Raw genomic sequence first — 11,217 nt, 5'->3', positions numbered from 1 at the left:
AATTAAAAAAAAAAAAGAAAGCAGTGCCAGGAGCAGAGCGCATCCTATGGACCGGGGTCCCTGACCCGAGAAGCTCCTAGTCCAGGGGAACACTGAAGAGAAGGCCGACAGAGAGAAAAAGCCTTCCCCTGGAGCTGACGCCCTGAATTTGGACTTTTAGCCTACTTTGACTGTGAGGAAACAAACTTCTCTTCGTTAAAACCATCCGCTTGTGGTATTTCTGTTATAGCGGCACTAGATGACTAAGACAATTACCCATCAACACTATAAAGACTGCTTTGTATATGAAGAAGGAAGAGAAAACACTTGAATACACTTACTTCTTCAAATCCCATTTCAAATAAACATTCAACAGCTCCTCTGACAGGCAAGAGTCTAGTAGAAAAAGCTGTGTTTCCAATCCGGATAGATCTATATTTTTCATCATTAGGATTTCTGATAAAAAAAAAAAAAGTTTGATTATACATAACAATTTATATTTTTCAAAGTATTTTTGCATTCATTTTCACACTTTATACTGGCTACACTCCTACAAGGTAGTGTAGACTAAATAAAGAGGAATCTGAAGGACCATCGGGAAAAGTTGCCAGACTGTGATTCTTACTTCAGTATACATTCTACTACAGCCTTGCTCTTTCATTTCACAGCTGATAATATTAATGTAGGCATTAGGGAAATCCATGTGGCATTGTGAATTCTATGCTTTCAAAGCTAGATAACTTTAGAAGCCTTGTGGGTTGCTACAAAAAAGCAAACAAAAGAAAAACCACCATGGAATTCCAGACAGGGGATAGAAGGTTTTGTCTGTTTTGTTCTGATGGATCTTCATCATCCTCTGCTATGTGCCTGACACACAGGAAGTAGTTAATAAACATTTGTGAAATGAATGAATAAAAGAAACTAAGAACTTAGATTAAAAATGGATCACAGATTTCTCACAAATATGAACTTACGTATACTTTTATTGTTATTTGATTTTCTTTCTTCCCTAGACCAATGGACTGTTTTTACCGTAAGTTTGGTTTCAGCTCAAGACTTTTTTTTTTCTCAGCATTTTTTTATTGTTGTACTTTAAGTGAAAGTTTACAATTCAAGTTAGTCTCTCATACAAAAATTTATATATACATTGTTATGTGACCCTAACTGCTCTCCCTATACTGTGACAGCACACTCTTCCTTTCTACCCGATTTCCCGCGTCCATTCAACCAGCTCCTGATGCTCTCTGCCTTCCCATCTCACCTCCAGACAGGAGATGCCCATTTAGTCTCATGTATCTATCAGCTCAAGACATTTTTGACACAACAAATATGGTAATAAAAGAAAATGAAAACATGAAGTTATTTTGCCATGATTAAGATTTTGAATAGTATATCTGGGATGAGTTACGAGCACATTAAAAGCATCATTTGTGATTTTTAATGAACTTGATAATAAAAAAAAATCAGAAATAAAATTATATAGGAATAAGATAATCATAGTTTTTTTTTTTTTAAATCGTGCCTTAGGTGAAAGTTTACAGCTCAAGTTAATTTCTCATTCAAAAACTTATAAACACATTGTTTTGTGACATTAGTTGCAATCCCCATAATGTGACAACACACCCTTTCCACCCCCAGTTCCCTGTTGTCCATTCGATCAATTCCTATCCATTCCTGCCTTCTCGTTTTGTTTTGGCCAGGAGCTGCCCAACTGGTCTTGTCGTGTATCTGACTGAACTAAGCAGCACATTCCTCAGGTATATTATTTTTTGTTTCATAGTCCTGTCTAATCTTTGTCTGAAGAGTGGGCTTCGGGAATGGTTTCAGTTATGGGCTAACAGTGTGTCCAGGGGCCACAGATTCAGGGATTCCTCCAGTCTCTGTCAGACCATTAAGTCTGGTCTTTTTGTGTGAATTTGAGTTCTGTTCTCCATTTTTCTCCTGCTCTGTCCAGGACTCTCTGTTGTGTTCCCTGTCAGGGCAGTCACTCGTGGTAGCTGGGCACCATATAGTTCTTCTGGTCTCAGGCTGGTGGAGTCTCTGATTCATGTGGTCCTTTACTTCTTTGGGCTAGTATTTTCATTGTATCTTTGGTTTTCTTCATTCTCCTTTGTTCCAACTGGGATGGGACCAATTGATGTATCTTAGATGGCTGTTTGCAAGCTTTCAAGACTCCAGACACCATTCACCAAAGTGGGATGTATAACATTTTCTTTATAAACTATGTCAATTGACCTAGATGTCCCCCGTAACTATGGTCCCCAGGCCCCAGCCCCAGCTACTCTGTCCCTCAAAGTATTTGGATGTGTCCAGGGAACTGCTTTACTGCTTTGCTTTCGCTTTAGTCCAGCTGTGCTAACTTCCCGTTAACTGTGTGTTATCTTTCCCTTCACCGAAGTTGATCCCCCTCTCCTTCCCTCTCCACCCTCGTAACCATCAAAGAATGCTTTTTTCTGTGTTTAAACCTTTTCTTGAGTTCTTATAATAGTGGTCTCATACAATATTCGTTCTTTTGTGACTGACTTATTTCACTCAGCATAACGCCCTCCAGATTCATTCACGTTGTGAAATGCTTCGTGGATTCACCATTGCTCTTTATTGTGGCACAGTATTCCATTGTAATCACAGAACTTTTACCTTTAGAACACAGTCTTGGATCACTAGTAAGTTTCACATTTGATATCATCTGCCTTAAAATTGTAGTGATTTCCATAAACATGTTAAGAACAACTCTGAGGCTGTGTCAGGGTCCTTAAGAAAGAGTGCTGAGGCCATCTGCCCAGGGTATGGGATGGGTGGAGGAGTGCTTGCAACTGATTTTCCATCATGGTCCTAACTGTATAAGGGCTCTAGATACTCTGATTTAAAACAAACAGACAAAATATCCAAGTATTTTTAATTATGGAAGTTTTTCTGAATTTCATATTTGTTTTCCATCAAACAACCACCTATTGCCAAACTGCCATAAATACTAAATGAATCATTTTAAAACCTATTTCCCCCAAACTTAAAAAAATTATACAACAAGTTTATGACAATATTTAAAGACAAAAGCTCTAAAACAGTGCTATTCAAAATGCCCACAGTCTGGTGTCAATCTGCAAACACTCTGCCACCCGTACATAGTAAGTGCAGAAACTGAGTGTTTGGTAATTTTTACAGCAGTTTGAAAATGCCATGAACTTTTTATTATATTTTACAACAGTTACAGGTCCACAAAGGATGGGAAATTAAAAACAAAATAAAAAAAACTGTTCTTCACCACAGATAATTTGAGAAGCACAGATAATTGAAAACACAAAGAAAAATTTATTCCTATCCTTCTTATCTTTTATTTTGCATATCAGATCAGTTTCTAAACACTGGCACTACTGACATTTGGGGCCAGATAATTCTTTGTTGTGGGAAGCTGTCCTGTGCACTGCAGAATGTTTAGAATCCTTGGGCTCAACTGTCCCTCAGTTGTAACAATCAAAAATGTCTGTAGACTTTGCCAAAAGTCCCGTGGGGGTGAGGGAAATCACCCCACTGAGAACCACTATATTAGATATATATTTTATAAAACTACAATCTTAAGGAGTTTTACAATCTTTTATTATTTTTTTTTTTTACTTCAGTGATTTACTGTGGATTGCAACTACAAATTTGCAGGTGATGTTCTTTTCTTGGGTGGGTATAGTCTCTCAACAAATTTTTAAGTACGTATTCCCAACATACTTTCCATTTTGTATCAATTATTCTATTTCCTTTCTAGTCCTCAATCAATATCCATTTTATAGATAAATATATATACGTTCACAAAAGGTATGTGTATATATACACACATATTATATATAAGATGTAATATAGTACACAAGATTACATATATATTACATGTATACTGTGTGTATATACATATATATAAACACACATATTTATCAGTCACACAAATACTTTTTGATATTTCTCCTTGTGCAGCTGTTACTGGTTTTCTCTTATAAGGACTGTTTTTCTACACATTTCTATTTCTCTGTAATATTATTTTCCTTTATCATTCCCTTCAATTTTTAAACATTTTTCTTTCTCAGTAGTGCATTCCCGTGTATTCTCTCCTTTTTATTACTTAAACAAAAAAAAAAACCAGTAAATTATAAAATAATCCTATATTTACCAAAGCTAGTTATAGATAAATGAGGCATCTTTTTATTATACTCAACACATTCCATGGGGTGATAAATATGTCAGTAACACTGGGACGATATAGCTTACTGGTACAAAAGTGGTTGAGTTATTTTAATCTATTTTTTCACCAATAGTTTCCAGATCCCTACATAATCAGAGCCTTTCACGGACTTAACTTTCCAGTTTCTATATTATTCACCTTTATTTCTTCAATATTACCTTTCTTCTATTTCACTACTGTTTAAAAATCCTAATTATGAAACTTATACTTACCAGTTGTCATGGAGTCAACCCTGACTCATGGCGACCCCACATGTGTTAAAGTAGAACTATGCTCCATGGGGTTTTCAATGGCTGATTCTTTGGAAGTAGATCACCAGACCTTCTTAAGTGCCTCTGGGTGGGCTAGAACCTCCAACCTTCAGTTAGCAGCCAAGCGCATTAACCGTTTATACTATCCAGGAATCCCAAAACTTATACTAGTTATTCTGATATAGCTTGTTGTTTTGAATCTTGCTGTTTTCATGTAACTCTTGATACAGCTTTTCTGGTATAGGCTTTGCATAGTTTAGACTTTCCTCTTCAGTATCTAACAAGCAATTTTCTATCTTTTATTATACTTCTGGACTTTGTGTATCATTTATCTGCTTTTCTCACTAAAAGCATATGGCAAACAGTGTCCAGAAATGACAGTGATGTCTATTTACAAATCCTATCTTTCCTTTATTAAAGATTATGCTGGGCAGACTTGCCATGGTGTTGAACATAGACTGATGGCAAAAGTTGGCCTAAAGCCCTCAAAAGTTATTAGAGAATATGGTTGCAGGGCCATCAGACCCCATCAGATCCCACTTCTGGGCTTGGAAAAGTGCCGCAAAAACATGTTCTTAATCTCTAGCACTTCAGCATCATTTTAGTGTGCCCACTATGTTGAGCTCCTTACTAGTCCCCTCATCCTGCAGTATCTGAAGTACCCTTAAGGAATGCTTTTATTTTTTGCTTAATCTTCTTCCACTAGCTTCTCTCCTATGCAGACTTTTCTCAATTTTTTTGCTGTGACTCTTCGGTGTGTTGCATCTCTGCTGCCTGTGAACTATTTCTGCAACTTGTAATATTTATATTGCTTGTTAGCAATTATTTGGCATCTTTCCTTCATTTTTTTTTTGGTTATCGGATGATAGTGTTGGATGATTGGGGTCTTGAAAGGCCAGCAAAATTTCTTGTATCTCACTCAACCATCACTTTGAACGTATTTTGGTGTCTTCCTAATTGTTTTACCTCCACAGTTATCTACCAAATTAGTTTACTTACAGAAAATCAGTCTTTGTTTTTACCACTGAATGGTAGGAAAGGATCATGCTTTTCACTTTAAAAGTCATAAATCTACCATATTTCTACCATTGTAAGACATGCTGACTGTAGGCCTCCAACTGAAGTAACAGCATCTCTGAAAAAAGAAAAACTTAAATGCTCATATCTATTTTTGAAGATACAGCTTACGTTCGGAAACACTGAGAATATATCAATCATTTACTAGCCCTCTTCCTTTTTAGAATGCCTAACCCCAGAAGGGGTTCACATAAATGCAAACTTAGTATATAAATACATACTGTAATCTTGTATTTTTATGACTAATCGCAAAAGTTTCTTTGTAGGTCATTTAAAAGATTTCTAGTCCTTCTAAAAATCTGCTTATTCTGATACACCTAAATTTTTCAAAAACATCACTCTGCCTCAAGAAATTTGTACATTTAATCTAGCTTAGGAGCCCTAGTGGTGCAATGGTTAAAGTGCCTGGCTGCTAACTGAAAGGTCAGTAGTTCGAACCCACCAGCAGCTCCATGGGAGAAAGATGTGGCAATCTGTTTCCGTAAAAATTATAGCATTGGAAACCCTATGAGGCTGTTCTACTATGTGGTCACTAAGGGTCGGAATCAACTTGATGGCACCAGGTTTGGTTTTTTGTTTTGGCTTAATCCAAGGCTTTGGACCAGTTTATTCAAGTTCGAATCCCTGCTGAGAATTTGCATTTCTACCCCAGATACACTGAATCAGAATCTACATTTTAACAAGACCCCCCCCCGCCCTGGGATTCTGATTCAGTATATCTGAAGGTGGAAATGCAAATCTCAGCAGGGGTTCAAACCAGAATGAACCAGTTCAATGCCCTAGTTTAATCTAGTTTAACATGAAAAACTGAATAACAGTAGCAATAGACAGTATCGGCAGCAATTACCTATTATGTGGCAGATCCTTTATTTATTTCTATATTTTGCAACAATTCTATAATGTAAGTATTTTTCTTCCCTTTTAAAAGGAGGAAACTGAAACCCAAAGAGTTTACATAAATTGCCTATAATCACACTTTTAAGAAATTGTTGACTGGGATTTAAACTGACTGCTGTTATAAAGCTTATACCCTTTACACCACACAAGCTGCCCACAAAGTTATCAGCCCCCAAGTAACTAACTTCTCTCAGTTTCTCTAGGTGTCAACTATAACCCAGATTAGAAACTTGAAGTTATTTTCCATTATTTAGTCCACCCTCTCACCCTCCCCACCAGTTCCTCTCCCTCATCACCAGTTCTGCTCCTCCCATTCAGTCATGGAGACTTGTCAATCCCTGCCTGCAATACAATTCTCTCATTTCCATCCACATTTACGCTTATGACTCCTGCAATAGTTTCACTACTGAAATCCATGCTTTGTCTTATGTTATTATTCTACCTGAAACTCTTTCATTATGCTTCTTTTGCACTCTAGAAAATACAATTGCTTCCTCATAATCTACTGTGTCAAACATAAGGTCTCCACTGCTCCATCAACTTCTCAAGGTCCCACCTTATCAAACCTGTCCCGTGTCAGGTTCCTCTGCTATCTCCTCACATAAATATGCAGGCACTTAAACACTGTCTTGGAATTATTCTCTAGATTTCATGCTCTGGTTGTTTTCCATACCTGTGCCTTTCTCCCAAACAGATGTATCTTCTCTAAAGGAAGAAACCAGTTACCACTCTTGGCCTTTCCCAATCATACTCAATACAGCTCTGAATCAGTAACTGTGTGCAGTTTACAAAGGAAATTACTGGAAAATCTAACATATTGTTTAAAGAATGAATGGAGCAAATTATTGAAGGAACCCATGTGGAATGATAGAGAAACGCTGTTACAGGCTTTTGTGGAAGCAGGTATTATAGAGAACAGCTCATCTCTGTAAGTCAATGACCTGAAAAAGGTAAAATATCCAAACCCACGGAATTTGAGGATTCAAATTAACATATATTTTATTCAGTAATTTCATTAGATTTATGATTAGTATTTGGGGAATAGGAGAAATGTCAAGGCAGCCATTTTAAAAAACTTAAAAGTAGTCTTTTTACTTGAAATTCAATGTGTACAGTGGCAAGTATCACTGTTAAAAAAAAAAAAAAAAAAAGAAAAGCTAATGGAATGCTCATTCCAGCTCTTGCTCTACCCTGAAGTGGGAGTGAAGGTCATCAAGATGAAAAGATATAGTTCTTTACCTCTAACACTAGTGGATTTCCCCCAAACAGCAAAAAGAACAGAAAAACTTGGTTTTCTCCATACTCAAATAATTTGAACGAACAGATCTGTATTGTTGCTTGGCTGGGGACCAAAAAAAATCTGGAGCTTTTCTGTTTAGCAGTTAGCAAGACATTGGCCTTCGACAGAAAAGAAAAGGAGATTTTCCTCCGGAGGCCAGAAGAATTTTGAATTCTAAGAATATGATAGTAGGAGTACTACTACTTTAACTAAAAAGGACAGCTTTTTTTTTCATACCATCTCCATTTATATGAGTTCCAGATGCCTAATTCCCTTTTCAGATAAAAACAAAACAAACAAAAAAGACAAATCTTTAAGATCAGAAACATAAGCCATAGTAAAGACTGCAACTTGAACTGACACATGCCAAGTCTCTTCCAGGAGTTTGGTTAACATTCACAATGATGATTATGATGCCAAAGGTCATTATTTGCATGCAGAGGGTTTCCTTCCTCAAAATACCTTGATCTCAGCATTTCTGGTTTGAAATGAAAGTGAGTCCTCATACAAGGCCACCACCCTTTTCTGATTAACCCGTTGCCATCGAGTCAATTCTGACTCATAGCGATCACACAGGACAGCGGAGAACTGCCTCATAGGGTTTCCTAGCGTGGTTTAAATAGTTTGGTGGCTTTTCAGGTGGGAGGCCCAGCTGATGGGCTCTGAAAACCCCAGTCTCTCCAGTTCATTTATGCAGAGTCCACTGGCATCTCTGCGCTCTGAATAGCTCTTCTAAGACCTCTCAAAGCATAAAAGCCAAATTGAGAAGGTGTCACAGAGGAGGCAGGCAGTCCCTCGACAGGTCACAATTGTGTAGCTGTGAACAGTGCATCCCTCAGAGCATCTGGCACATAATAAGGGCTCAATGTAATTTCCCTTCAATATAGCTTTAAAATCATTATCTAAGTGAACCATATTATTACTACCATGGATTAAATACTGCACTTGTAACTAATGTCTCTACAACTGGGTCACAAAAAATCTATAACCTTCAAACTAAGAGGAATTCCTTTTTAGACTTCATGCCAACATACGTGTCACTTAGAAGAGCAAATGGACCACGGGCAGAGGGGGACAAAGAACCTAGATAATCATGGTGACCTGATAATGAAGTAACATGCCAAAGCACTTGGCCTTGAAGCTCCTTTAACCTTTGCTCCCTTCCCCCCACCCCACGTTTCTCCTTAAGACACCACATCCTTTGATCTGAAGAGCTGAAGTAGGTAACGGTTCAAAATAAATAATCAAACTTATCCAAATTCCTAAAACTTCAGCTCTAGAAGTGTACTTTTGCTGACAGGAGAAGGAAACAAATCACTCTTATCCAAAGTGATTACCTTCACTAATTCTTACTCATTTAGGGAGTCATACTGAAAAGCAGAATTCAGGTAGTAATGTAATAATCGTAACTTCACAATAATATGGTTAATGTTTCAACCAACAAAAACGGTCAGAAAAAAATCATTAAAATTAAAAACAAAACTTCAGTAGTATGCTTTAGGATATCTACAAAATGCTGGGAAGAAAACATCAGGTTGTCAAAGACTAACTTTTGATAAGCACGTGTAGATTCAAGCCGCCCTGCTCCGTAAAATCCACGTAGTGGACATGAAAGCGCAGTTACCGTTTATATCTTGACTTTTAAGACAGTTAAAGAACTGAGTGAGAAGCAAGTGTCTGGGGCGCGCTTTCCCACCTTCCCGCCGTCTTGCCCCAACCCCGGGACCTCCAGTTCACTCCGGCGCGCCCCGATATCAGGTGCCCAGGCACAAATGCAAAGGAAACTGCCTCTTCTTGGGCGGACTGGAGCCTGTGCGGACACTGGGCCCCGGCCTGCGGTCTCCCGAGCGGCGCTACGCCCAGGCCAGTCCCTCCGGGCCCCGCCGCCCTCCGAAGCCGGGCCGGGCGCCCCCAGACCCGGGCTGAGCAGGCGCGGCGCCCCGGCCGCCCCGCACCTGAGGATGTTGTCCGCGTAGGTGAGCAGCAGCTTGGAGGCCTCCAGAAAGGTCTCTGGGGTGTTCTGGCAGAGCTCGGCCACGGCCGGGGACGGGGAGCCTGAGGAGCTGCCCAGAGCCGACGCCGCCATGCTTGAGCACCCGCGACCGTCGCCGCCCCTCGCGCGCCGCATGCCGCACTGAGCAGGCGCCTCAGCGCTTCGCGGTCGCGGCAGCCGGCCGGGGGGAGGGGGCGTCGGTGGTAGGAGGAGCTGGGGGCTCCGGTGGGGGCGGGGCCTCGGTCGGGGCGGGGCCTCGGTCATGGGGGCGGATCGCCGGTCGGGGGCGGGGCCTCACTGGCGGCGGGGCCTCGGTCAGAAGCGACGGGGTAGGGGGCGGGCCGTGAGGGACGGGGGCGACCAGGTGCTGGCCGATCCTTTGAGGAAACGCCGGTTTCTGGGCGCCTTAGGGGCGGCCTCGACTGATCCAGGCAGAAGGGTGGGAAACCCCGTACATCTCCACGCAGCCTCGCCCATATAAAAGTCTTCCGGGGTCTTCCTAGCAGATTGTCGGGACCTCCCGGATAGATGTGGATGGAATAACAAACTCATGACCATAAACTGCTGTGCTTTCCGATCTATTGGCTCTTATTAGAATTAGATGGGTGATTGAAAATCTCTTATATTTGTCACTGCTCAGATAGTATGATAATGCTGTAAGGAAGAGTTTTTCAAACTACTGTGACCCATTAGTAGTTTGTGGACTCAATTTACTGTGTGGTGACTAGCATAAAAACACACGATAACAACAAAGTAGGATAGGGGTGGGAAGGAAGAGAACAAAATTATGCATCCCGCATAGTAAGGGTAAATATTGTTCTGTGACTTTTGTTTCGCAGATAGATTATGTACCCTTTAAAACCCTCTTAGAAAATGCACCCTTAACCTCTTTAATCCAGCATCTGCCGCATAATGCCAGTGAGAGCATATTTATCGGTATTGAAAATCGCTTCCTTAACTGCAGAAATTTCTTTCCAAACCTCCACAAATATTTTTCCTGGCCTTATGTTTCTAAGATAAATTATTTGTCTAAGTAGCCTCTTTGAATGTTCTTGATGCTTTATGGAACGCTTTTAAGATGTGAACTTTTCTTCCAGTTTGTCCGAGCAAGACCTTGAGCTATGTTATCCACTTCAATTACCATTCATCTGCCAGGAACACATGACAGGTTTTTAATAAATAAGTTTTTGAACCAGCTTCCAAGAATAGTGTATTTAACAGGTTAGCTGCTGAAACTAAAAACTTCAGTGGCTTAACACAAGAGAAAATTCTTGCTCATGTAACAGTTGAACGCAGGTATCGTTAATTCCTACATATATTGATTCAGAAACCCAGGCTCCTTCCGTCCCTTAGAGCAGAGGTGAACAAATGTTTTCTGTAAAGGACTAACTAGTAAATGATTTAGGTTTTGTGGGCCATGGGGTCTCTGTGGCAACTATTTAACCCTTTCATGCCCGGCAGTACATATTGCGACCATGAATTTTTTTAGCCTCGGGGGTTTATTGGAAATCTGCTGTAC

The 11,217-nt window shown here is 39.9% G+C and overlaps 1 protein-coding gene across 2 annotated transcripts in view; it reads right to left on the bottom strand.

The window, feature by feature from the left end:
* The window catches only part of NGLY1 (N-glycanase 1), a 69,160-nt gene extending 59,275 nt beyond the window's left edge, over positions 1–9,885 (bottom strand). For both annotated transcript variants that reach the window (XM_004377373.2, XM_004377374.2), the window contains exons 1-2: positions 9,661–9,885; positions 321–435 (exon numbers count right to left, since the gene is read on the bottom strand). In XM_004377373.2, coding sequence (XP_004377430.1) covers positions 321–435; positions 9,661–9,833 — 288 coding nt within the window. In that variant the 5' untranslated portion in view covers positions 9,834–9,885. The remainder of the gene's footprint in view (positions 1–320; positions 436–9,660) is intronic.
* Positions 9,886–11,217: the final 1,332 nt, after the last annotated feature.

The sequence above is a fragment of the Trichechus manatus genome, unplaced genomic scaffold (genome assembly GCF_000243295.1).
Source record: "Trichechus manatus latirostris isolate Lorelei unplaced genomic scaffold, TriManLat1.0 scaffold00049, whole genome shotgun sequence".
In the NCBI taxonomy this organism is placed as follows: domain Eukaryota; kingdom Metazoa; phylum Chordata; class Mammalia; order Sirenia; family Trichechidae; genus Trichechus; species Trichechus manatus.
The sequence above is the reverse complement of the archived record's forward strand: the minus strand, read 5'-3'. Positions and strand labels throughout refer to the sequence as shown.